General features: G+C 36.9%; 1 protein-coding gene across 2 annotated transcripts in view; it reads left to right on the top strand.

Annotated features, from left to right (window-relative positions):
* SEL1L (SEL1L adaptor subunit of ERAD E3 ubiquitin ligase) overlaps window positions 1-23,733 on the top strand; it is a 29,779-nt gene extending 6,046 nt beyond the window's left edge. The window contains exons 5-20 of one of the 2 annotated variants that reach the window (XM_018082662.2): window positions 855-1,017; window positions 2,988-3,041; window positions 3,122-3,181; window positions 3,799-3,880; window positions 4,200-4,354; window positions 5,106-5,162; window positions 6,158-6,226; window positions 8,503-8,580; window positions 9,721-9,783; window positions 10,556-10,643; window positions 10,891-11,039; window positions 11,592-11,757; window positions 13,267-13,338; window positions 14,891-15,063; window positions 18,439-18,567; window positions 19,764-23,733. In XM_018082662.2, the coding sequence (XP_017938151.1) occupies window positions 855-1,017; window positions 2,988-3,041; window positions 3,122-3,181; window positions 3,799-3,880; window positions 4,200-4,354; window positions 5,106-5,162; window positions 6,158-6,226; window positions 8,503-8,580; window positions 9,721-9,783; window positions 10,556-10,643; window positions 10,891-11,039; window positions 11,592-11,757; window positions 13,267-13,338; window positions 14,891-15,063; window positions 18,439-18,567; window positions 19,764-19,967 (1,762 nt within the window). In that variant the 3' untranslated portion in view covers window positions 19,968-23,733. Of the gene's footprint in view, window positions 1-854; window positions 1,018-2,987; window positions 3,042-3,121; window positions 3,182-3,798; window positions 3,881-4,199; window positions 4,355-5,105; window positions 5,163-6,157; window positions 6,227-8,502; window positions 8,581-9,720; window positions 9,784-10,555; window positions 10,644-10,890; window positions 11,040-11,591; window positions 11,758-13,263; window positions 13,339-14,890; window positions 15,064-18,438; window positions 18,568-19,763 lie in introns of both variants that reach the window. The other variant, XM_018082661.2, reaches the window with a different exon arrangement.
* The last annotated feature ends 3,887 nt before the right edge of the window (window positions 23,734-27,620 follow it).

Raw genomic sequence — 27,620 nt, 5'->3', positions numbered from 1 at the left:
TGTTGGTAAAGACAAAGGGAGACAATATTTGTTGGATTCTGAGTAGCATTTTTTGGTATAAAAGAGTGTAAGAATTGTAAAGCAATATTAGATATTCGTTCTCTTGCACATCTTAAACCTTCTTAGAAGATGAAATTATATGAGTAACCAGGTGTGCCTTGGTATGTCCTAAAGAAAGAAAGCAAGTCTGAGAATAGAAAGGAGGAGAGGTAAAGAAAAATCTTGGAGCGCTATCAAAGGTCCCCGAGAGACCAAGCTGAATCATGCTTGACAATACTGTTACCATGTTTAAGGTTATGGGGGTTATAATTGCTGTGAAACCAGCTGCTGTGAAATTACTTGGAAGGACTGAAATAGAAAAGGGAATTTCCAGAGATCTTTCTCATTGTTAGCTTGACTGTTTCCTCACCTAATTGGTCATGTATGCAGTTTTCTTGGGCCCAGTGCTTGGTATTTTCACTGGAATGGCTTTATCCTCAAACAAGTAAAACTCCATAGTCTTTTTCAGGCTGTCACAGGAGTGGTTCTACTAGATACCTTGTACAGGACTTAAAATTGTTCTGCTGCAAAAGCGTGATCATTTGACCTTAAATTTCTTGTCTATCTCACCGAACAGGAAATGTCTAGTGCTTTGCTTTTGGAGCAGAGTGAACATTAAAATAGCTTGTCTATTATTTAAATCATAAGTTGTTACATATATGGTTGATCAGTAGCTGGAACAAATGACTATAGGTAGATGCATTTGTAGAAAATAGAGACTAAAACAGAGAAATAAAACACTTCTCCAGAATCTTCGGGTTTATGAACGGAGTCTTCTTTGCCTCAAGTTGACTAAGAAATTGTTTTCTCTTAAGAGCATATCAATATCTTCTGAAAGCAGCTGACATGAATCATACCAAGGCCATGGAGAAAGTGTCTTATGCTTTGTTGTTTGGGGATTACCTGAAGCAGAACATCCAGTCATCAAAAGAACTGTTGGAAAAACTGACAGAAGAAGGATCTCCGAAAGGCCAAATGGTATGTCTGTCCTTAAATTCTACAGATCTTTTTATAGGTTTATAAATCGTTTTATAGATTTTACTTATTCTGTAAGTAAATATGCTTTTATAGATGGCACCTGCACCCTCAAGATAAACACTGATGCCTTAGAATTTTTAAGATTTCTAGCTTTTTGTAGATTTTAATGTAGCTGTAGCTTTCTTTCACCTTAGACCCTTACTTTCTCACAGTTGGTGTGTCACGTTACCGTAGCTTCGGTTTAACCATCTTTTCAAGGCAATAGATTTTTAGCAAGAACATTGCATTGGGATGTGCATCTGGACTGGAATAACAAGAGATATGGTAGATAAAGCAAGATAGAAGGCTCAAGACCCTTGGAGGGGCTCCAGTGGGGCAGTTCTGAGGGTACTACCAGGGGCAAAAGGGGTCTTAGGATTGGATGTCCCCACTAGATATGATAATTAGTAGAAGATATAAAACTGCGAGTTCTGTATGTGCATGTGCAAGTTTGTACTCTGTAGGCCAGAAGGCCTTCATTAAGAGCTGCTCTCTATCTTATCTGTGCTAATATTGCCTGGTGAGGTTTTTCTCACGGTTTTTAGGTATCAGTTTGGCACCTGAGAGGCTTTTTCTTTGAGTTTAAAAAAACATTATTTAATTACCAGTAATAGAGTACAGTGGTGGTCTTTTAATTTCTTATCTGTTGTATGACTGACTAGATTGGATGTATAAGTCAAAAAACAGGTAAATACAGGTGACTCCAGCTAACAAACCTTTTCTGAAACTGTATTATATTTTTCTTGTGGTTTGCGTGGGATGTTGTGGCTTTTCATTTGCAATTTTGTCTTAGGTAGATATACACACAAGTTTATAATCTAGCAATTATAAACTCCTAGGAGTCTTAAAAGCTGTTTAGTGAAATGAGACTTGCTTTATCCACAAGCCTTTGAACATTATAGCATTTTTCATACTTACTGTTATGAAGTATCATAAAATATGGGTGTTATTAATTGTAATGACTCAATATCTGCATATACTTACTGTTTAGTTCTCTTGGAAGTGTCAGCTTAAGTAATTACCCATTTTCTCTTAACTCTTTGGCTACCAAGTTTCCTGCTGCTCCCCATTTAATAGTAGAGCACTGGTTTACCATAGAAAGCAGGAGCATGTTTTCTCTAGAGACTTTATATCTCAAGGAAGACCTTGGCTTTTATTGGTCTAGAATTCAATACCATCTGTATGAGATGATTTTTGTGTGTGCTTTCAGATTGCCTAGAATAGTGTTAGAGCATAGTGTATATATAAAGGTGTTTATATTTCACAATCTTCTGTGCTACTAATTTCTCTTCTGAGCCACAGAGGTGTAACAGGTGTTACAGATAGTGCAGTAACTATGTAAATCTTAAGAACAAAAATAACTTCTGAAAAAACCTCAGCCAAACAGCTCTGTGCATTTTAACCACTTACATTTATAGTCACAGTTGCAACTAGCCCATGGCAGAACAAATGCAAAATAGTAAGTTCAGAGGATCTGTTAGACAGTGACTCAAACAATACAGATCTTCCAGAGAAGGCCATGATTCTCATATGTTTGCACTGATGTATGAGACATGGGGTACATGAATAACCTGACACAAACTGCTGAGCTTCACTTCAGGGTCTTTAAACTGGGGTACTTTGACTGTTAGGGACCTCTGGATCTACACTTGACATTCAGGGAAGTGATTTGTTCCTTGCTTTTGATCCATTCAACTGAATTCTGGTGAAACAGTAATTTATGCTAGTGTCCTAAGCAACTGAATAATTTAGAAACTTCATACTGTAAAAGGGGCAGGGAAGAGCATAGATAGGCACCGAACTGAAGGTAGAGCGTGGCATATTCTTTGCAGCTTTGATTTATTGTTTGACTTCTTTATGCATATATATTCCAGGAAAATTGATCCTTGATTTTTTGAAGAGTGTACTGACAAATTTTATTTCATTTCTAGGCTCTTGGATTTCTGTATGCATCTGGTCTGGGAGTCAATTCTAGTCAAGCTAAGGTAATTTAGAAATTTTCAGTGTGTGTTCTTGTGTTTTATATTAGAGGCAGATGTTAAATAACGAATGATTTTGTTTTAAGGCCCTGGTGTATTACACTTTTGGAGCTTTAGGAGGAAATTTGATCGCTCACATGATTTTGGTAAGTAAGATTGTTAATAACTTTACAGATGCAAGAGTGGTTTTGTACTCTTAAGTTTTTAATGTAAGATTTCATTTCATGTGAATGCACTGTCCAAATATTATACCACTTGGCGTGCATTGGGTGGGCAGTAGTATCTTTCCATTATTCCTTTTTAATGTAAGGATAAGTCTGCCCATTGTAAGCTGTATACTGCTATGAATTTAGATGAACCATGTTTACATCTCTTGAGTCAAAGCAGAAGTATCAGACTTCTAACATTTGTAGTCTAATGAGAGCTATGAAACATCTTTACAGAAGGTTGTTTTAATCAGTGTTGTGAGATTTAAGACAAATATGTGCAACATGTGTAAGTAAAAGGCTTTAGGTGTTCACCCTAAAGTGTCATTCTGCTTATTTGCTTTTTCTTGAGTAATATCTCAAGTATATTTGCTACACTTAACCTTTAATGGTGTCAAGTCAGTTGCTTTTAATGCAAATACAATGGACTTGTGGCCTTTGTCCTGCATGTTGTCTTGTTAAATCTTGCTCAAGTAACGTGAAAAAAATTTGTAACCTGACAAGCAGTATGTTCTCAAATAACTGATAGTCCCATATTTGGATATTTTCCTTTCCAGGGTTACCGGTACTGGGCTGGGATAGGAGTCCTTCAGAGTTGTGAATCTGCTCTCACTCACTACCGACTTGTAGCTAATCACGGTAAAGACCTTTTACTAGGATAACATTCTTGACTTTGTATGTATTTCTGCATTACTCAGCTAGAAGATACTAGAAGTACTGTCAACATTAATAATATAAATGCAGAGAATTCCTGCTATTAAACAAGTTATCCATTTTGGCTCTGAATCACAATATGCTATTTTTATCTCTGTTAAAATGTCTTTAATTATTAGAGGGTGTCAAAGTAATTCATTCTCTCTGAGTAACAAATTGAAACTCTGTAGAGATCTGGTTTTACTAAGTTGTGGTGTAATTTCTGTATGGAACAAAACTGTCTGAAAACTTATCTGTTTTCCAGTTGCTAGTGACATTTCTTTGACTGGTGGCACAGTGGTTCAGCGAATTCGCTTAGCAGATGAAGTAGAAAATCCAGGAATGGCAAGTGGCATGCTAGAAGAAGACTTGATCCAGTATTACCAGTTTTTAGCTGAGAAAGGAGATGTACAAGCTCAGGTAAGATTAAGTTCACCTGATGGCATGCAGACATTTTCAAGAATTACAGGAAGAGCTTTATGAAATACAGAAAAACATTGGAGCTTTAGGGTTCTCTTCCCCCTAAATCAACCTCTTTGCTCTTTTCCAATTAGCTTTTATGTGAAGAGACATATTTTAGTGTGTTTAAGGTAGAACTTGGACAGAAAATGCAAATTTTCTCTCAAAATAAGACCAAAGTTACAACTTTAGTATCTTAGGAAAGAGGTCTTGGCTTTCACTAGCAACCAGCCAGACTTTTTCAAGGATAGCTTTAGCTGTTGTGGAAGAAGGATTTATCAAAAAACTAGCCCTGTCTGTGGATCTCAGTTTCTCACTGCTTCTGCTCTTACATGAGTTCTGCATGCTGCAGACTGAACCTCTTCTACACACAGTGCAGGAGGGGAGGATGCTAATATAGTCTGAGTGTCACAATCCAACCTGGTCATATATGATTTCAGACTTAGGGAGACAGGATTCAAATGAACAGTTGTTATTTTGCATCAAGGACAGTCATGTCACTTCTATCTAGGATAAATTTCCACTTAGGCTAATGTGAAAAAATAGGTACTGTAGTTATTGAAGCAAATCTGTTCCTTCAAACTTTGTGGCATCTTTAACTCTGATATGGTCTGCCTTTGTGCGTGTTATTAGCTCACTGGTATCTGTATTACTAGAAAAAGAAAGTCCCTAGGGAAAAGTGACTAACTTGCAATGTAAAATTTATTTTTAGGTTGGCCTTGGACAATTGCACTTGCACGGAGGAAGAGGAGTAGAGCAAAACCATCAGGTACCTTTTCTGTATATCTCTGGTGCATATGACACTTGGCAGAGGGTGAGAAAGTATAACTGAGACAACAGTGAAGCAAAAGTGTATAAGTGCCACTGTAAGGTATATAATGATTTCAATAGCCTTGTTCAATAAAACTTAATTTTTATGTAACTATTAGATGGAACTGATTTTCTTACATAATTAGTTTAAGACTAATCACCTTAGAAATGAGAAAGTCAAAACCAAAAACTGTGTTTTCATTAAGTAGTACTGGAAACTGACTGAGCTTTTGTACATGGGGTAGAATCTTCATGATGTGCTGGGCATGCATTAGTGATGATAGTCTAGTTTATGTGGCTTTTTCTTCTGTAGATGAAACCATGCAGCTTTCAATACTGAAGATATTAAGTATGCATAGAAAATAGAACTTCTGCTGACATAAGCCAACCTGGCTATTGCTTATAGAAGTTAAAATAGCTAACCTCTTCTTGAGTATGTGTCAAAAAAATGGAGAGCTGAGGATGTGCAGTCCTGAGGATTATTTCATGCAGTAATTATTTAACAGAAATGATTTAATGGTCATCACATTTAAAATACCTCAAAATGACTGCTTCAGAAGGGTTCAGAGATGAAAGCGAGTGGTCAAAATGAGTAAAACCAAATTCTGTGTAAAAGTGGAATAGGAACTGGCAAATCTCTCCTATTCTAAACATAGCTTGGAGGTACAAAAAGAAAGATTTACCTATGTAGCTTATGCATAGTAGCAGTTGTACTTTGGGGATTTTTTTCTTCTGCTTTTTGGAATACACTGTTGAGAAGGATTGCTGCTCAATATTCCGATTGTATAAGTGGGGAACCCTGTTACATTTATTAAACTAGGTGGAATTGATAACTTTAATCCCCAGAAGAACTTGGTAAGTTGGCAAACAACCTACCTGCTTCTCCTCCATTTGTAAGAAAAGATTCTCAAATCATAGTCATGGTGGCTAAAATACTTGTTTTCTTCTCTACAGCGAGCATTTGAGTACTTCAATCAAGCAGCTAATGCTGGCAATTCACATGCTATGGCTTTTCTAGGGAAGGTAAGATATAAATGCTCTCAAAAGTAAAAACATTGACTGCCTTCCAATGAAAAAAAAGCAAATCTTTCCCACTTTCTGATATCAGGCAGTCTAAAACTTGAATGCTGGAATCTAAGTATTTCTATTTTGCTACTGTTTTGAGTTTTCCTGCAAGATTTGAGTGTTATAGCAGACTGCGTGTCTAGACTAAATTTTCCTTCGCTTCAGGAACTTTTGTTTTTCTCTAAATAGTGCTTGAACTAGAGTGGTTTTTAAAAATCAAATAATTAAGTACCTAAATGTCCTTTTTCTGTGGAGTAGTGTGCCTTTGAATAGGCTCCTATTCTTTTCCAAACAGTATGCGGGGAAAAAGCTAGGTTTCTCCAGATTTTGCCCAGTAGGAAATACTAAGCTGACAAAGGAAAAGGGAAGGACATTGTTACACTGTGGAGAGAACTGAGGCATCTGAGTCAGAATTGCCAATAGGTCTGCACTTACTCTGACTAAAACCTGAATCTATCTGCAAGGTGGGCCATTATTTCAGTTTTCTCAGATTTAAGGACTCTTTTTCCGAGGGCAAATCATGCCTGAGCAATGTGGTTGCCTTCTGTGATGGAATGACAACAAGGGAAGAGTGACTGATGTCACCTGCCTACACTTTCGTAAGGCCTTTTACATGGTCCCACACAACATCCTTATTGGATGAGACATGGATTTGAAGGGTGGAATATTTAGTGAATAAGGAATTGGCTGGTTGGGTGCAACCAGAGGGTTGTTTGCAGATGACACCAAGCTGAGCTGTGCAGTTGACACAACAGAAGGATGGGATGCCATCCAGAGAGACCTGAACAAACTGGAAAAGTGGGCCTGTGAGAATCCCATGAAGTATGACAAATCCAAGTGCAAGGTGCTGTACCTGTGTCAGGGCAATCCCAGACGAGCACAGACTAGGAGAAGTCATTGAGAGCAGCCCTGCAGAGAAGGACTTGGAGGTTCTCATGGGTGAAAAGCTGGACACCTGCCAACAGCGTGCACTTGCAGCCCAGAAGGCAAACAGCATCCTGGGCTGCATCAAAAGCAGCATCGCAGAAAGTCAAGGGAGGCACAGGGAAGACATGGACCCATTGGAGTGAGTCCAGAGGAGGACCATCAAGATGATCAGAGGGATGGAGCACCTCTCCTATGAAGACAGGCTGAAAGAGCTGGGCTTGTTCAGCCTGGAGAAGAGAAGGCTCCAGGGAGATCTCAGTGCCGTCTTCCAATGCTTTAAAGGGGGCTTATAAAAAAGAGGGAGAGTGATGTTTTGCAAGACAGATTGTGATAGGACAATGGGGAATGGTTTTAAAGTAAATGAGGAGAGGTTTGCATTAGATATTAGGCAGTTCTTTATTCAAGGAATGATGAGGCACTGGAACAGGTTACGCAGAGAAGTTGTGTATGTCCCATCCCTGGAAGTGTTCAAGGCCAGGTTGGATGGGGCCCTGAGCAACCTGATCTAGTGACTAACATCCCATGGCATGGGAGTTGGAACTAGATGATCTTTAACCCAAGCCATTATATGATTTGTAATCTAAAACGTGATTGGCTAGCTGCCTGTGGTGATGATAATGTGTTACTGCTTAGAAAAGTATTTAGGTCACTGGTCTGAGATCTGGGTTGCAGACTACCTTCAGCCTGTGAGGAGCTAAATCCTTATTACTCCATTTGAATACTCTCTAAGGTTAGGCTGCAATAAGCACTAGCTCTACCTCATCATTTTCAGGCTGTCCCTGCAGTAGATAATGCAAAATTCATGTCCTTAGAGCCTGCAAAAAATAGTATAATGTGCTGTTCAAGGCACCTGACAGAGGAAAATGCAGTTCCTGCTTTCTCTACTGCTCGAGTGTTTTGTGTCTAATGAAATGAACTGTTTAGTAACCAATTTTTACTTTGTTTTCACAAAGTATTTTGACTGCCAATATCGTTAGACTTCCACTGCTCTCGAGATTTTTGCCTGATTGTGTTCTTCACTGCAGATTAGTAGAAATTGAAAATGAGGAGTATTGCCATGAAAACTGTTTAATTTTATGGGCAGTTCATTCTCCATTAGAAAGTTAAACCCTCTGAATCTAAATTTTATAGCAGAGAGATGTATTTTCTGCTTCTGGCCAAGTTCTTTAATGATTATTCACTAATGCAGTAGTTAGAATATTGTAAGTACAATAGACTCCCTCTCATATGCAAGGTGAAGATGCTTCATGATCTTCATGCTAAATTGATTTCTTCAGCTGTTCTTCAATAATGCTTTTCTCTTTCAGATGTACTCAGAAGGAAGTGATGTTGTACCTCAGAGCAATGAAACAGCTCTTCAGTATTTCAAGAAAGCTGCTGATATGGTATGATTATCTCTAAGCTAGAAATACAGCATGCACACTAAGAAGTTGATTATCTTCAAAATGCTGCAAATGCTTCTTTATGTGCCCTTCCATGTGTGCACGCCTTCTCCCAGATTAGCCCATAATTAGACCTTGCTTCTCTAAGATGTCAAAAACCACCTCCAGTTCTGGCCATAATGTTTCATGAAGCTATGTTCGGCATAAGGAGTCTAACTTTTATGAGTAGAGTCTATTACATCAGTATAAAATATTGTCACCTAAGTAGTCTGAAGTTCCGGGAAATTCTAGTTTCTGTTAATCTAAAGTTGTTGCAGAAATTTACAGTGCACTGATACGATTTTTTTGGCTTATTTTTTGTAAACAGATAATATCTATTAATATTATTATTATTAATTATACACTACTTGATTATAATTTATTATGATATATTTAATTCTGACTATTAATAATTATTAATAATAATGTTTATTAATATTAAAATAAATGTTTAGCACATGAAACAGTGTATTAAGTTTTGAAGGGACTGTTGCAAGATAATTGCCTTCGTGGTTCTTATATTTCACAATTAGAATGTTGTTCCACATCTCTGTCCTAAAGTAAGGATCTCTCACTGCTCATTTCCTACATTCACTGAAGGTTTCTGATGTGCCCCATTGATTGTTTTGGCTCTGAAGGAATGCCATGATGCATTCTTTTGCAGGGGCAGTGGTTAGTAATGCAGCCCACAGGACAGCCAACAGTCTGCCCTTAAGGCAGATTCTTGGAGTTCCTAGAGTTGTTTTGGGAGCTTCCATAGCATCCAAAACATTTCAAACTTGAAAAAACTAAAGATGACTAAGCTATTAATGGCCCATCTTTCTATGGGTATGAGTTCTGCATCTTGTGTGACATGGTAAAAGTGCACAGTAGACTTTCATAAGTAGTACTGAATTTTTTTTCCCTGTCAGTCGTGTAGTTCTTGAATAAAGTTTACCATATATGCTGTTTCCTTCCTAAATAGCTGTTACTAGGAGCAAAGATACAAGACAAATCTGTCTTGAGTGCTTATATGTTTTAGTGATGTTTAAAACATACCAGTTTTGAAATATTTCAGCTGTAGGTTTTGCCTTTCTTTGCAGAAGTGTTTTTCTGTGTTTTCAGGGTAATCCAGTTGGACAGAGTGGACTAGGAATGGCTTACCTCTATGGAAGAGGTGTTCCAGTGGTAAGCTTTTGACACTCATCTCTCTAATCATAGGTGATTGTGTGACTTTTTGTTATCAACAAACTTTTTCTCTGGAGGGAAATGCTGTAGAAGGCTTAATTGTGAAGATTTCTGTTACTCTGAAAACTCCTTGAGGAAATCTGTAATATAAAAAAAAATGCACTATGGAATTAGCAGCTACAAAGCACGCTCAGTTCCTTCTCATAAGTTTGAAAATGTTGCTTAAGTTATTAGAAATGCATAACGGTGTACATTTTGGCAGGAGATTTGAACTTGTCTCTAATTTTCTTGTGAAAGAAATACTAACGGTCCCCATTTTGTGTCTCTTGTGGGAGTGGAGGAACACTTTGAAACTTTTAATTAGTTCATTTGCTTTATTGCATCTCCCACAAGGTTTCTTGTCAAATGTTTTATATTTAACTATGCAAACAGATAGTCAAAAGTTGAATTAGCCCAAAGTTGAGGAAATAAATTAAATAATTGTTCTAGAAACAGAGCAGAGCTTCTGTTCTGCTAAGCATAACTGTTCATAGCAATGCTGGATATGGATGCCAGCCTTGAGATAGCTACAGACTTAAGACATGCTGATATCATTGTAGTCTGTTTCATTTTTTCTTTCCAAATTTCGACCAGGTGAATATTTTCACTAGAATATCTTGCTGTCATTTTTCTGTTATATAGATCAGTCCCTACACATGTGCACATGCATATTTTATCTCTTAAACTGTGGTGTATTGCAAAGCTCTAATGACTGGACCATATCTTCCTGCAGAACTATGAGCTAGCACTGAAGTATTTCCAGAAGGCTGCAGAACAGGGATGGGTTGATGGACAACTTCAGCTAGGTTCCATGTATTACAGTAAGTGGCATCAAAACAATTTACCAGGTCTAAGCACCTGCCCTTTCAGTCACTGTTCACTAGGTGGCATTACAAGTGTGCACATACTGCATATAGAACGGGCTTACTGCATTGAATTTGTATTTCTTCTGCCTTTTCCTAATGCTTTCACAATGCTTTTCTTGAGTAATTTTAAAGAGTAAGTACTGTATTTCATACAACTACTTTTCAAGAGAAATAAATAGCAATTACGTATTCTTTCTCTTAGATGGCATTGGAGTCAAGAAAGACTATAAACAAGCTTTGAAATATTTTAACTTGGCCTCCCAGGGTGGCCACATTCTGGCTTTTTATAACCTGGCTCAGATGCATGCTACTGGCACTGGAGTGATGCGATCCTGCCATACTGCTGTTGAGGTAAGGTCATCCATTTGTAAAGGTCAGATAATACTGATTTGCAAAAAATTGGCTATAACCACATCAGTTTATATAGGACATTTTTCTTAGCTAAATTCCACCAGTTACTGTAGAGTTAAGACTATCAAAAAGCAAAGTGATACATTAGCAGACTCCTTTATATTTCATGAGAAAAGTCTTTATTTATGTTGATGTGTCACGTTTGTATCTGCTTTATTAACTTCAAAGAAAATCAAAAGAATGTAATACAAAGCAAGCATCAGTATTTTATAAGTACCAAATTCTTCATTTAGACCTGAATTTAAATGTAACAAAAAAGCTAACATATTAAAGAATAATTCTGAGTAAGCATTTTAATCCTGACGTATTTGTTAGTAACTTGTACCTTAAAGTAAGCCTGTCTGAAGCAGCTGAGTTTGTCTGTCACATTTGTCCTGTGAAATATAAATATTTTGAACAGGCATCAGAATGCTAAAGGTTTACTTCTTGCAAAAACTAAATTTTTGAAGTTCCTGACAACCAATATCCTCCCCCTTCCTTTTTCCTCCGCAGTTGTTTAAGAATGTATGTGAACGGGGGCGTTGGTCTGAAAGACTGATGACTGCCTACAACAGCTACAAAGATGGTGATTCAAATTCTGCGGTGGTTCAGTATCTTCTTCTGGCAGAACAAGGCTACGAAGTTGCTCAAAGCAATGCTGCTTTCATACTTGATCAGAGTAAGGATCTGAATTTGTACTGTAAAAGTTTTTTTGGGGTTGGTCTGCAGTAACCCATTTAGTAGAACGCTAGAATGCTTGAAGATACAATTACATAGCTCTTGTTCAGTTAGAACTTCAGTGAAACTCTTGTCTTCTTTCCCACTCTTCACACTGGAAAGCAGTCAGTTTTCACTTTCACCTCTAAGGATAACTTTCTGGCCTAAAAATTAGAATACACTTAGTTTCTGACTTAGGGATTTTAAAATGGCATAGGGAGAGAATCTTTAGAAACTTGCACAGTGCTGAATATTCTCTTCCCTGGACTTCCTAAACACATCCTTAAAAGTAGGAATTGCATTAGGTTTACCTTTGGCCTGCACTATGCATTAAAGTCTCAGTGTTCTTTGTTCTTTCTCTTAAATCTTTTTTCAGCACTTTCTTTTTTTGTAACTTTACTCATAGTGCCCGTGTAGTAGGGATAAAGAGCTGGACAGTTGGTTCTGTTAGATTTGAAAAAAACTTGTCCCATGTCTCTTACTGGAACTAGATGTCTAGAGCTTGGTTTTATTAAAGTTTGAAGTGTTAGAGAAACAGTGGAAGTACAAGTGACAATTCTTTCTAGAAATTGCAAGACTCAGTATTTTAAACTTTCTCAATATCAAATCTAGGTATCATTACCAGCTTTACATCTTATACAGAAAGCTATTGGTGGCTGATACACTAACCTAACAGCTTCATTTTCAGGTAATGTTTTTCAAAGGTGCCTGAGGGAATCATCTACAGTAATGACAGTCTTGGCTGAGAGTGCATTCCTGCAAAGAAATAGCACTTTTCCCTGGGTTAAAACTCTGATTGTCATTACTCAGATATATCTGCATCTCAACTGGGGATTGATTTAAAATTATTTACTACGCTTTATGCAGAAAATCTGTGTGTCAACTGTGAGATAGTACAGCTGAAACCATAATTACAGTAGAAGTTAACGTTCTAAATCCTTTGAACTGTCTGAACTCTGACAGTTCAGGACAGCTCAAATTAGGACATGGACAACTTCTGAAGTAGCAGAAGCACTGCTGTGTAAAACATGCAGTCTGTGGCTGGGTAATGAGTTTAAGCCTTTGTTTTACTGACTAGTCCTGGGTTTTTGATGGCCAAACTAAAATAGATTATACTTTAGCCTTGTATTTGAGTGCAGCTTTTTCAAAGTGCAAATTATGTGCTCTTGAGACTTGCATCTTCTGTCATTCCTCAAGTATGTATCAACAGGGATGGGAGAGGCACGTGGTAAGCCATAGATGAAATTATATCGTTTGTTCCTAGCTCTTGTGTGGGCAGATAAATGGAAAGGCCATATGAATGAAAGGCATTTTTTATAAATTTCAGATTAATCTTGTTTATGCTCTAACACAGACTACTTCAAGTTTTTAATTTATTTCAGCAGACTGAATTATAAGCATGAGGGTTATTTTGTGGTTGTGTGTTCATATACCATGATCCTATTTAACTGAATTATTTCTTCGCTAGAAGAAGCTAGCATAGTAGGAGAAAATGAAACCTATCCTCGAGCTTTGCTTCACTGGAATAGAGCAGCTTCTCAAGGTATGTCTGTACCTCACAATTCGAATCAGTTCATTTTTATCTTGAGGAATACATTCTGTGCAGGTAGCTCAGTGTACAGCTGCAGTTCAAGCTGCAAATTGAGCTCTAGGTGGTGGGAGCCTGAGGCAAGGGACCATGAACTGCCAACCCTTTGCACAACAAAGGGCATGGGTACCTGTGGCACCAGACAGGGGACCTGACACAGCAGAGACACAGCAGGAGACATGATCCCAGACTGTGAGGGTATAAAAGCTCAGGGATTCCTTTATTGAGGGTTCCTTCTGGAGGCACCAGAGCTGCTTTTTGTGTTACTGTGCCCTTATTAAATTGTTTAAAGGATTCAGGCATCTGAGACTCTGTTTTGGGAAACCTGGAGTCAAGCCAGTAAGGAAAGCTTGTGACTGTGGGAGAGTGGCATGAATAGGGAGTCAGGCAGGGTACCCATCCACTACAAAGGGCCTAACAGTCTGTGGTGGGGGGAGTGTGATGGCCAGAGTGCCTCCCAAATGGTCAGACAGGAAAGTTTAGTAGAGTCATTGATGTCTGATTTCATGGTTTTTTATGAAACATGGAAGGAGGAAGAGCTTACCTCCTTCTGTTCAACAAAAGTTGTATTCCGTATAGTGTAGTTGGTGTTTTTGCTCCATTGTCAGCTTTAGTGTCATTGCAATATGATTGCAAGTTGGAGCCTTTCTGTGATTCTGAAGATTAAAAGTACTAAAACACAAATATATATTTCTTTTGCCATTCCATATGGAATTATAGAACAGTATTAAACAGAATTAGGAATGTTTACACTGACTTTTCTAAAAATACCTGCTTGGAAAGAAAAAGAGATGCAAAATCCTAAAGACTACTTTGTTACTTGTCATCAATTCTAAGAAACACAGTTTCCTATTCAAAGTAAGCAAAGTTTAGTAATGAAGAATGCAGTCTTGATGTCCAAGCAACACAAGTTTAAACTGTGGTGCTTGTGATCCTATCCTAAAATAAGCAAAACTAAACTGAATGATTAAATATCTTGAGGTCTCTAGTTTTCATGTGAGTGCATCTGTTGCACTGTTGTCTGTCTACTAGTTTTTCATGTCAGAGATTAAGCGTATCATGCAAATGGAGCCTAATTTTCAGAGTTTCATGGCTTTTAGCAGAAAGTTAAGTTGAGAGGATGGAATGGTTAAGGATTCAATTATCAAATGATGATGAGGCACTGTGTTTAAAGTTTTCAGTGACTCTGTTTTAAAAACAAAGTTGAAACCTTTAATGGTCATGTAGCAAACAAAAAGTTTTTCTGTAATAAGTGACTATAACTGAACAACGTTATGGTGTAGGATTACTAGGAAAAGGTGTTATCTGCAAATAGAAATTGGTTGTGTTTTGTTTAGCTAAACCTAATTAAAAAAAAAGAGCTGTTTGTGTGAGAAGGGGAAAAGATAAACAGTTTATGCAAACTGTGGAAAGTAATACTAAAGCCCCTATTGCATCTTCATAGGAAACCAAAAGTGTTTCTTTGCCTAGCTATTTTATCTTTTTTTTGTTTTTTTTTGATTTATAGGATATACTGTTGCAAGAATTAAACTTGGAGATTACCATTTTTATGGGTTTGGTACTGATGTTGACTATGAAACTGCATTTATTCACTATCGGCTGGCATCAGAACAGCAGCACAGTGCTCAAGCAATGTTTAATCTGGGCTACATGCATGAGAAGGGATTGGGCATCAAGCAGGTGAGTAAAATGTACCCTGATAGTCTGCTTTATTAGAGTATATTTACTAAGATTAAGTCCCTAACCACTACTGGGCTTTGGTTACTATATAACCATTTAGTGGGAATTAGTATGCCTCCCAATACATTCACCAATGAGAAATAGATGAGTATATCCACTTCACAGTTAAATGTGTGAGGAAATGGTATGTAGACGGGGAAAAACATTAGCCCAAAATTGTAAATATTGGCAAAAAGAGTACCATATGCCTGAGTAATGCTTTCAAGACTTTGAAGTGTAGTGAAATGAATGCAAATCAACTCCAGCCTAAAAGTATTTTAGCACGGGATTATTCTCATCCTCTGAAACACTGGATAAATTGTTTCCTGTATCATGACATTTTGAAAACAAGGTAACAAACCATAAACACCACCAATGATGTGATTTTTAGCTGTGGTTTTTCAAGTCAGGCAGCTACATTGCCTGAAGAAGACAGTCTATCTGTTCTCCTGGGAAGCCTATGGTGTATTATATGAGTTAATTAACTTACGGAATCCAGAGCAACATGTTTCTGTATGTTTCAAAATAATGTAATTAGCAATTGCATACTAATTTTGAGCAGCCTACTTTACCTTAAGGTATGATGAATTCATGCAATTAATGTACAAATTTAATAGTAATTTGACCTGAAAGTGTAAGAAATAGCTTAATTTTCCTTATTTTCAGTAAGCTTCAACCTTTGGCTTTTGTCTAGGTATGCACCTTTTAATTATTCTGTTGGTCTATTAAAAGACCAGTTTTTGCTTCTTTTCCCCTAAATTCTTGGCAAAAGTCAGAACAATGAAGAGCAAGTCTTAGGTCAGTATTGTTACTTTGGCAGCAACAAGCAATCAACATTTGAAAAATGCTTAATAATCTAGATGTAGAAGTGGTGATACAATATACTACATTCTTCCTCAAGTTTATTTTCAAATTTTATTTTAGGACTGTTTTCTCTTTTTAACTGAGCCCTCAAAAGTAAAGTTAACTTCTGAAAATTAGCCAGCAACTAAAAGCAACTGTGCTAAAATTGGAAGTTGTCTTTTTAAAAAAATCTTTTCAGACATGGACTTTTGTATTTTGCTTCTGCCTTGAATGCAACCCAATTTAGAGTAAGTAATAAAAAGTTTGAAAATGTTATTACCTCATGTTCAGCATGAGAAAAATGAGTCCTAATGCTGTCATTTGCACAGAGTATTCTCCAACCTGAAGCGAAGATGTCTACATACAGAGCTGAAATGAATGCACAGGGGCTCATGATAAGCATATGTAGCCTTGCTTTATGCAGAGGAATAATATTCTCTCCTACAGATCACCATGGAATGAAGAGTTGAACTGCAAGGGAAATAGGGATAGTTAGTATAAGTATGGGAAAGGAGCACTGAGAATGTCTAAGCAAGGAAATTACATGTATAAAACCAGTCTTAATTTTGGATATGCAATGTCTTTGCTGTGTTCTAAAACTTTACAACTGTAAAGTGAGAGAATGGACTGAGTAGATAAGGTTAGGACTGGGCTAGGATATTCTGAAAAAGGCTAAGACTGACTTTTGCATGAAGCAGAAGAATATTTGACTTTCCTTTCCCAGAATGGAAATGGCTGAATTTTGAGCACAGCTGTAATGACTGAGAGTTAAAATCGTGTTTCCTGATGTAGCAGGATGTCTACCACTGAAGTATTCTTCTACTAGAGGCCTCTGGAAGGAACATATAAACATTTTAGCACAATTGTATCTAACAACATTGGGGATTTAGTGTTTTGAAGAAAGGGATGTATACTTCAAATCTCCCCTCACCTATATCCATGTCATTAAGATTGCAAATACTCCAGAGTTAGGGAGGATGTTGCAATAACGTGGCCTGCACAACTTGAATTCAGGCCGCTGTTAGTTCTGGATGATCCTGTATAAATATGGTATTTCTTAATGTGGTTTTGGGTTTCCTTTTTTCACCAAACAGCTTTTACCTTATTCTGTCTTATTGAAAAACTAGTCTTTCTTACATATAGGATATTATGCTACACTTCCTGTACATAGATGGTTTTCAAACTCGTACCAGGTTCAATACCAAATATTAAGCCTGTTCAGAAATCTCACACACGTACACTTAGACACTCTTCGTAGATTTAATGTTGTCCGATGCCTGAGGCTACATGTCAAAATGAAGACTAATTCCATATACTGCTCAAAAATGAGTTAATTTTCTTACAGTCTTCTCTTAAGATTTGGCATGGTGTTTCAGTGCTATTTGTGTGCTTTTATAGCTCAGGCTTCTACAGTTGTCGCTTTTCTGTCAAGTAGAAGTGAATAACTAAGTGCCTAAGCAGAATGAAGTGATTAGAAATGAAAATGAGCCATAATTTAGGATCTGCTTTTACACCACCACTACTACCACAGTACAAAGGAGATAAGGAATCTCTTTTAAGTAGTTATACATAAGATAGACTCTCCAGGCCCAGTGAGTTGTTCTGTTGAATTAAAATACTAAACATGAATTACTACATCACATTCACATTATGTGTGAATTTTCATACTGTGATTTCCACAAGTGTTATGGAATTAAGCTTTGCTGTATCAATGAGCAGAAAATCTTTATGGTAATCACAATCAAGATAAAATTATAAAATGAACATGTGGCATCAAGTCCTGGAGATTTCTCTTACTTTATGTGTCCAACTTGGAACACTTTCAGAGGTAAGTCTTCCACTGGCCTGTCCTTCACAGTAGTGGGTGAACATAGACAGTTTGTATCCAGGTATCCTAACATTGCATAGTATGTGTCTGAAGCAGAACCAAAAAAACACCAAACACAAAAAGTTAAACTATTCAGTTACACGTATCCTCTGTTCCTGTTACAGTCACCACCTTGTTTCAACTGCCACAGAAAAGAACACTAATTTAAGCTCTTCCTAAAGTTGCTCTCTGTGCTCATGCTTTTGCTGCCCTCACTAATGCAAGTTGTGTGCATTTTGGATAAGGAGTAAAATCTAATTTGTGTGTATGTGCAGAAATGGTTAGAGGCTGCACTATGCAGCAGACATACTGTAGTATAACTGAGAGGAAATGCTGCTGCATACTCCTCTGGGACTTGGGTTTTCTCAGTCTTTCATGTCTGGTGTGGTGTTGTAGATGTTAGAGTATAGTAAGGTTACTTAAATATTTGCCCTTGTTTACAGTGAATAGATTGAATACGTTATTACTAATCTCTGAGCTTCAATTCTGGTATGAGTTACAATAGCTTCATCCTCAAATTTAAGCTTCCTTTTACTTGTCTATTCAAAGGTAAACATCCCTTATTAAAAAAAATGGTTAATTTTTCAAGTTCTTCAAAACTGAGCTTTGAATTTTCTTAACCTTAGGATATTCATCTTGCAAAGCGATTTTATGACATGGCAGCTGAAGCAAGCCCAGATGCACAGGTTCCAGTGTTCCTAGCACTTTGCAAGCTTGGAGTGATTTATTCCTTGCAGTATGTACGAGAAATCAATGTAAGTAACCCAGAATTAAAAGAAAACAGCAAATGTGTTTTTTCCATTTTAGAAAAAAGCTTGAGCTGTAATTTTACTTAAGTAGAAGTCTTACTCGAGCCTTCTGTAAACTTCAGAGAGATGTGTTTTTTGTTGTTGGATATTAAGAATGTAACTGAAGCTGATATTCCTAGTTCTTATTTATGTAACTGTGTGAAATTGAAACATGCACAGCCAGTCTTCTTCTGTGCTGCTCTCTCCTTGAAGAGAATTTCCAAAACCTGTTTGACTGTTCTTATCCATGACCATCTGCTATCAAAGTTAAGCAGATTTAACTGACATAATTGCTGTTCAGGAAAAAAGAAATATTTTTTTGTACCCCTAATTTTCGTGCTATTTTATATTCAGCTGTAATGACCTCACTAGAGTTCTGTTTGATCTCTGTGAGGGAAAAAAATGTTATTTGTATTAGATAGTTTAGCTGGTGTGCAGACTTTCTACTTAAGTGATGGCCCTGGAAAAAAATATTTGCTTGGAGAAGGTGAATTCTTTCCATATAGTGTCTGAAATATTTCTCTGTAGTCTGACATCTTACTGCCTCTTTGGATTACTTAATAAATTCAAACATTATGGAAGTTTCAGGCAATTCAGCTAAGTTTGACAAAATGCAGTCTTGAGACCCATGTAGCTCTCACAAAAGCTAGTATGCACAACACAACTTTTCCAAGTTTTAAGTCTGCTGATGCAGATTTAAATTGGTAGTGACTTTGTGGTATCATCAGATATAGTAGTGAAGCATAAAGTGTATGTTGGCTAATGCTTATGCAAAAGGGGTCTGATAAAGAGGCACTTCAGTCAAAACTAGCAGTAAGTCACTTTAATTTCCCTGTACCTCACCTCAGCATTGTACCACCCGGGTGTCCTGGGGCTTAATGGTGTGTCATTCACGTCAAAGCCACCAAGCTACATATTGAAAGCTTTCATCTCTAGAACACAAAATAAAATAGCTCATCCTATATAGCATGGCTCTTAGTCTTATTGGTGTTTGAGTTCCTGGAAGTTAAAAATGTCACTGACGTGATACTATGTTTTCAGAGAGGAAAAGAGCTATTGACGTTTTAAAACTGGTACTTGTACCTGAAAAATGTTACAAGTCAAATTTAATTGCTTCCCATTCGTGTTCTTTGACATGATGATGTGGACTTCTTCTTTCTTAGATGAGGGAGGTATTCTCACATATTGATATGGACCAGCTACTGGGGCCTGAGTGGGACCTCTACCTTATGACTATCATCGCCTTGCTGCTGGGAACAATTATAGCTTACAGACAAAGGCAGCACCAAGCGATTCCCAGACCAGCAGGACTGCGGCCAGCTGTGCCTCAACAAGAACCACCACCAGAGCATCAACCACCGCAATAGCAACAAAAGCCTCAGTGAAAGAACTGGATTTTTCCAAAAGGAACAATTTTCGTTGTGATTTAGGACTTTGGATCAACAGTCCCTCCCCCAAAAGAGGCGCAAAAAAGTTTAAAAAAAAATGTTTGAAAGCTGCTTAGAGTGATGCCTTTTTTCAGGGATAAGAAAATTATTTTGAAACTGATTTGAATGTTATTTCAGTGCCAATGGAATAACACTATTGCTTTTTTCGTGGAAACACAAGAGTGCTACTACAAAAATGTTGCCTGCTGTATCTAGTTCCTCTTTATTCAGAGTCCTTTTCATCTCCTAAGAGACAGAAAGCTAGCAGTGGAAGATTTTTGCCTGCTTGATAGCAGTTGCCCTTTATAAAAGTAATAAATAATTTTATGGCAAATTTAAGTCCAAGAAGCTGAACTATAGTCAAACTCTAAAAAGACTGGAGCTGTCATGAACTTATATTCTGGTCTGCATCCCAAGTATTTCTATAGTTTTATTTCATTACTTTGTCGTATTTCTTACACTTTGGTCTTTTATGCTGTCTTGGATAGTTTAACGTAGTTACAGAGTTTATCAATGATCTGAGCCAGCAAACATGCCACTCTCCATTTGTGCTTTTTTGTTTTGAGTATTTTCCTCCTTCCCCTTAGACTACACAGTTCTCAGCAGACAGTATGTAGCCCATGAGGTGGATTGGAACAGATTGGAATCTGTAAAGCTCATCAGCTGAAAACTGTCCCCACAGTGCCCAGATCTCACATACTTCTAGAATTTCAGGAGCCTGTGTATTTTGCAATATTTTACAACATAAAACCAAATTAGTAGTGTTCCTAAGTTATGTAAATTTGCCCTTACAAAAAGGCTGAGTCTAGATTACAGAAAGTACCAGTATTATTACAGACACTGAAGAAAGGACAGAACAAGAAATGTCAGTGAGTTAGCTGACTTTTTTGTTTGTTTTTAGAGTTGGAAGTTCTGTATTTAATTTTCAACAATCCTGTTAGTGATTTGCACTGCAAGAAAGATATGTGTGTATCTCATGCATGCATCTGCTTAATGCATCTACAAAAAAAGCCACAAAAATGCATACTTTCTACAAAAGGGCATGGGCTTTATGCCACTGATGCTACTCCAAAGCTACAGCATTCTCTGGCTGTTGCCAATCTCTTTTATACCTGATATACATGAGAAAGTCACAATAATGTCTCTGGCTGGGCCATCTTGAGGACTCCTTGTAACAAGAAAATCCAAAGAGAGAGAAGACCAGGTTTATAGCTTCTTGATGTCACCAGGTCAGTGTAAAGGCCTTTTAATTTGTGTAAAGAATATGACCTGTGGACTGATGATTTAAGATTGCAAGAGGAATCTTCACTTAGTAACAATTTTCACTGAACTATAAATTCCAGGATTGGGGGTGGGAAGCAGTGGCTGAGCGGTTTAGAAGCACGAAATGCAGAAGTGTCTGTTCTTATTTACCAATAACAGTTAAATATTTGCTTCTATACTAGCATTAAACCTTCTGAGAAGTAGTCTTAAAGCTGAATGAAATACAAGTGAGGAGGCTTTAGCTGCTTTCTGACAAAAGCTGTTGTGTTGAAAGGTTAGGCTTCCTTTCATGGAAATATTTTTCCAGCAGATTGGCAACAACATATCAATACATTTTATTTCGAATTGAGATTTTGGTATGGTTTCATACTTGGTACATTTGTAAGGAGACTGCTGCACAGTAGATCTGTAGTTTGGGATAGAAGATAAGCAATCCATTCTTTTGTGAGTGGAAATGTCATGGGTGGCTAGTATTAAAGGTACTAAGTAGAACTCAGTACTTCAAAATGCTTAAGCTGGTTATGTGAAGACAAATCTTTCATGTTAGTGTGGAAGTTTGCAGCATGTGGTAGAGGAATGTCTTGTTCATAATTAGCAGATGGGACAGTATTGAACTTATATGTCATGTCTCAAATGTACAGCACTCCCCAGCTGCATTTCTAAGACATCCATGACTTCTGAACACTCCTTCTGAAGTATTTTTGCCGCTGTCACTTAATAGCTCTTTTTAGCTTGGCATGAATAAATTAAGGATTATATGGAAAATGTTTTTCAGTTAAATACCATTGGTTGATTGGTATTGGTCTCTTAGGATGTTTAACAATTTTATTACTGCGTAATTAAAATGTTTTGATTGTTTGATCTATTAGAACTAAATTCTAGAAGCTCTATCCTATTTGCATGAGAATCTCTCATCACTGCTGCTATGTGACAGTCTTATAGATGACTTTCACTGAATTTGATGCATTTTTACATCCCAAGAAATCAGCAGAAGAAAATGATTGAAGATCAGCGAGTTACTTCACTTTAAAGAACTGCTTTTTGAAGGAGCGATAAGGAAGTCTTTCTCCTGCTTTTTTCCCTTCTACCAAATTACTACCACTGACTTTTTCAGATGACATTCATTTGGATGCAGTGGTAGAAGAAAAAAGGTACTTACCATAAGTAATGGTGAGTTAACTCAGGGATTAAAGAAATGAATAAACTTTCTAAATCCACGACTTAAGTTTTTGTGACAATCCCTTGCTACTCTGCTCTGAAACTTGCATTTTGAGGGAGGTATATTTAACTCTTACAAGCAATATGTATCTTGTGCACTCAGTTAATCAAGCATCTATTTCCTAAAGGAGCTGGATTGCTCAGTTTACTGCAGTGAAGTACTTTTCCCTTTTGGTAGCACACAGGTTGTCTTACAGTTTATATGCAGGAGTATTTTAGAATGGAAACTTGATTTAAGAGAAGCCTTTCTGGGTGTGCAGCATGGTTTGAGTGGAAAAGTTGTATTCTTTGTGTGTAGTAACATAGGCCAGAGCCTGCCTATTTGACCTTCCCAGATACATACTCTTCTTTCCATGCTCAGAGAATGGAACTACAGAACCATAAGTGTTGGTGGGATTTCTATATGTAGGAATACTGTGGGAAAATATGGAGGGACACATTATTCTGCGTCTCAAATTATTAATCAAAGACACTATCTGTTCTTGGTGGTTGAAAGAAATGCTGAATTGCTGAGAAAACAGGATTCTAGTACATCACTCTGTTGAAACTTGCCCCAGAGCTGTCTGTTGAAATAACTTTCTTTGCTTTATATGGTCCATCACAATATAAATATAATGGGACAATGTAATAGAAGGTAAAGCCTTTGATACAAACATCCTCATGAAACTCTTATGAGACAGTTTTACTCACTTTTTAGTCATCTTCCATAAGTCAGCTGCTCTTAGGAAAAAAAAAAAAGGCAAACCAACACAGAATCTATCAAATGTTATTCTTTTTGGAGAAGAACTTTAAAATGTGGCTTTTGAAAGGACTTTTTAAGACTATGCATTATCTAATTTCCACCTATTATATGCTAGTTTTGGCCTATAAAGGGGGATCACATTCACCTTTGCAAGTTGCTTTCTTTTTACATAGGCAACAATAAACTGAAATTCTATTTTTGTTTCAGAGAACATTAAATTGAAAAGATTTAGTTTGATTTGAACTACTGCAAATACATATGGCAAATAGGGACTATTGGGGGGAACCCTTTGTTTTTATCAGCTGCAGTTCTTTAAAGGGTCTTGTAGGCGTTTTGTAAATTTATTTTGTATTTAAAATCAGTATAAAGGCTGGTCAAATGTAATATAATTGTGTAAACAAATTCTGTTAATAGAAAGATGTACAGATTCATTTTGTACTGTATCTTTAATCTTGTGAAATAAAGATACCACCTGTGTGGTTACCCTCAGTGTTCACAGTGGTTATAACAGAGGATGTGAATTGTTAGTCATGTGCACTGGTATGTGCCACTGTTAAATGCATCCCTTCCTGTAAGTATTCTCACACTTATTTCACTTGAATTCTTCTTCAAAAAATTTAATCTGTTAATTTAGGGGTGGCATAAAAAGGGGGAATGGGAAATTATGCATTTTATCTTCAGTTGTGCTAGGAATTTGCCCTCTGTGTGTGTATGTGTGTGACAGCATATACAGTATTTGTACCATGTCTGGCAGACATGGAACTGCGTGTGATTCAAGAATAGTGACCAGTAACTTTAGCATTAGTACTAAATTTTCAATACTAATAGAGGGGTAACTCAGTGACTAGAAATGGATAACTGAGGGAGGCACTGTTGCAAGCTGACAAGTTTTCTTGCTTTTTAGGCCTTTTTTGATCCATTCATCCCTCCAGACTCCAGCCATTGAGACTGAGTCCTCCCTTGTAAATGCATTATGTTGATTTGCTTTCCAGTGTGCTTGAGAGCTGGGGAGAAGGAAAGGACAGTGGGGTAGCAATGATAATGGCTAGGAAAGGCATCAGTGGGTAAATTGTCTCAGGCATCAACCCAAGTTACATAGTTCTCTGAAGTATTTAGTCTTCCCATGTTGTCTGCTGCTGCCAATAGCACTTGTTGTAGGTAAAAACAGAATTGCTGGTACTAGAACCAGCTTGAGTTGAACTGATGAAGCTCAAGCTTAGTGAGGTCACCCATCACCTTCCAAAAAAGCCCGTGTTTTGAAATATGATTGGTGATGTACTCAGGTGAGGTGGGGTCAGAAGTATAGATACTTTATTTCACTTGTAGCCTGTAGTCAATGTGGAGTTGTTTTCTGTGGTGGGAGTTGAGCACCAGGTATATGATGGGGTGGGAGAGGTGTTGGGGTTTTTTGTTTTAAAGAGCCACAGAATTCATCAAAAACTAGTATGTTTGGTTTGGTTTCCTGATTTTGTTTGGGTTTTTATGTTGCTATATTCTTCTTAGTCTTAAGACTAAAAACACTTCAATTAAAATTAAAATATTACTAGAAAGTATAGTTTGTAAACCTACAAGACCCATTTCATTAGAATGTGTTATTTGGTATAATGCCAAAATATTCTTCCTCTTATCTAAATTGTCATGATCTTAATGGCATTTTTGAATTCAATTATTTTATTCCTTGAGAATTAATGAGGAAAAAAGTCACTCTAGCCTACTTGTCAAAAATAGTCAGATGACCCATAATCAACTTCTTCCAAAGCTGAGCTGAGGGAGGGCAATGTATTATCCATCCAGGTAATGAAAACTTTAACATCTAGTCTTAAATTTCATTTTCAGAAAGAAAAGTGGAGATGGGGCACCATTGTAGTTGCATTTCAGGTAGGAAGAGATAAATGTGATTTCTACTTCCACAGCACAGCACCCGAATCCTGTAGTGAGCCTCAGACAAAATGTTTTAACCCAAGAGGTGCCAGTGCTGCTGCCACTTATTCTGGTAAGCTTTTCCGAGGGCAGCAGCACTTCAGGCAGTCCTCCACTTCAGAGAGATAGGTTGCTCACATTTTTATTTTTTGGTATCCAACTTTTTGGGCTTTCCATATAACACAGGTTGCAATTCCAGATTTTTGAAAATAACTTGTGAAGAATATTAATTTTCATGTTGCAAAACACTGAAATTCTAGTTCTCCAATTCTGCTGTCTGTCACTTTCTGTACTTCCTTTTTTTTTTTTTTTGCTATGTTTGGTTTTTTTCATCCTTTCTCCTAAACACAGGCTGTACTTTAAGATTAGTCGTTCCACTTCCCATCTGTTATTTATGAACGGGGCTCCATTTCTGTTCAGGATTCATACTAATTTTTTTTTATTCCTTGTAATTAATAGCTTTTGCTGGGGAAAAAAAAAAGTTGTATCTGGTGTGTGTGTTTGCAGCCACAAGGGGGTATTAGACACTAAATGGTGACTCAGACTTGTTAAATACTTGAGGTGTCAAAGATTGGGAAGGGAGTAACTTCCACACTTTCAGTCATTGCCATATCATGGCAATACATGTGTGTGTATATCAAGAAGTGTGTGTGTTTATATATATATATATATATATATAAAGAAAGAGAAAGATAAAAAGTTGTTGGTTGCAGGAGCTTCAGAAACTTATTTAACAAAATGAATTAATTCAGTACTCTTATTGCTCTCTTATTTTTAGAGCAAAAGTTCAAAATTAAAAATCAGTGTAGCTTCTAGAAAGACCTGGTAAAGACTTACTGTCCCTAGACTGTTAAAACTTTTTTAGTATGTAAATCTGTTAACCATTGTGCTAGTCTGTCTTCCAACATCTTTTGGACTATTATATGTACCGATAAAATGTGGACTAGTTGGGCACAGCTTGCAGAACAGTGGCCTCTTTTGCAAAGTTAAATCCATATTTTCTTAGAGTATAAAATCTTTCCCACTAGAGTGAAAAACGTTTAGCAACAGGTGATGAAGAATTTTTTTTAAATCACTTTTTCACTGAGACCATCTGATGAAATATCTGAGCTATCCTAATAGCTTGAAAACTGTAATTTAAAATATTTTACAGTATTTATTCCTTTCCAATCTTACTTTAATGTTTAGTAGGCTCTGGACTTCACTATATAATGAAATTCCATTAATTAATGGCATTTTAGGTACTTCTAAACAATTTTTTTATTATTATTATTATTTGGCAAGTTTCCCATATCTATTCAACAGCAATTTTAAAGGAAAAACTTATTTGCATTACTAGTATTAAAAATGGATATGTGATAAAAAGTCAAACACTTCATAAAGTCATTATTATAGCTGATGTTAAAACTACTGAAGAAATACGTGGCATGTTCCAGTTTAAGGTTTACAACTTTGCATTATAAAAGGATACTTCTTAAAGAATCATCCAGCTTTGAATTCAAAGGCTGAAGGCCTGACAACCTACATGTTGGAGAGTTTTCCAAACTGTTCTGGTTACCTTCATTACTGATACTGTGATATCAGGAGGAATTGAGTAAATTCTTTTCAGTTTGTATTAAGTTTCATCTCTGGTTTTCATCACATTGATTAGAGGACTGAACAGTCCATTAGGAAGAATAGCCACACCAAAATATGTATACATTTTATTGTGGAATCCAGCGTTGTGTTAAATGTTCAGCTGTAATTGGATAACTAAAGGATTTTGTATTTTTTTATGAATAATTTTGTGTTTGACTTGGTTGTTGAAATCTGGGAAACATTGCACAGAAGGGAGGTGACTCCAGTAAGAGAATTCAGACCCAGTGAGATAAATGTGGTGATCTCACTGCACGCAGCTGTGTTGGCTTTTTCTGCCCCTTTGCTAAACAAACAGCCTTACTGAGTTCCCTACTCGGAGTCTGATCTTTGTGGAAGGCAACGGGTTGCAACTAGGTAGGAACTTCTCAGAACAGAGCAAGAAAGAAGGGTTTCTTCACTGATGTAACCTCTGAACTGACAAACTGAATGTTTTTTAATTGTTTGCCTACTCTGCTATCTTGCATATTCAGTGAGTGGCTCTATAAAAACAAAAAATATTTACTTTTTTTGCACATGTAAAATCTTTCTTTTTGATTTTGGGACCTAATTATTATGTTTGAGTTTACAAGCCCCAAGAAGTCTACTCTTCACTACATTTGTCATTTTTAGTTCAGCTCCAAAAGATAGATTGATGTGAAATACTTTTAAATGTTTCTAGTGATACTAGTTCAGCATCATAAAGCACAGCTCTCAGAATAAACAGTTTGCAAATAATCCTTTGGCTGAAAACTGAAAAACTCTATGGTAAATACTGAAAATGAATAGGAAAAATAAACTAAAAATAAATCCCCTTCTTAAGATTTCAAATCTAA

Source organism: Manacus vitellinus, unplaced genomic scaffold (assembly GCF_001715985.3).
Source record: "Manacus vitellinus isolate BGI_N305 unplaced genomic scaffold, ASM171598v3 scaffold_6_pilon, whole genome shotgun sequence".
Classification (NCBI taxonomy): domain Eukaryota; kingdom Metazoa; phylum Chordata; class Aves; order Passeriformes; family Pipridae; genus Manacus; species Manacus vitellinus.
Note: the sequence above shows the minus strand (reverse complement) of the source record. Positions and strands in the feature narration are given on the sequence as shown.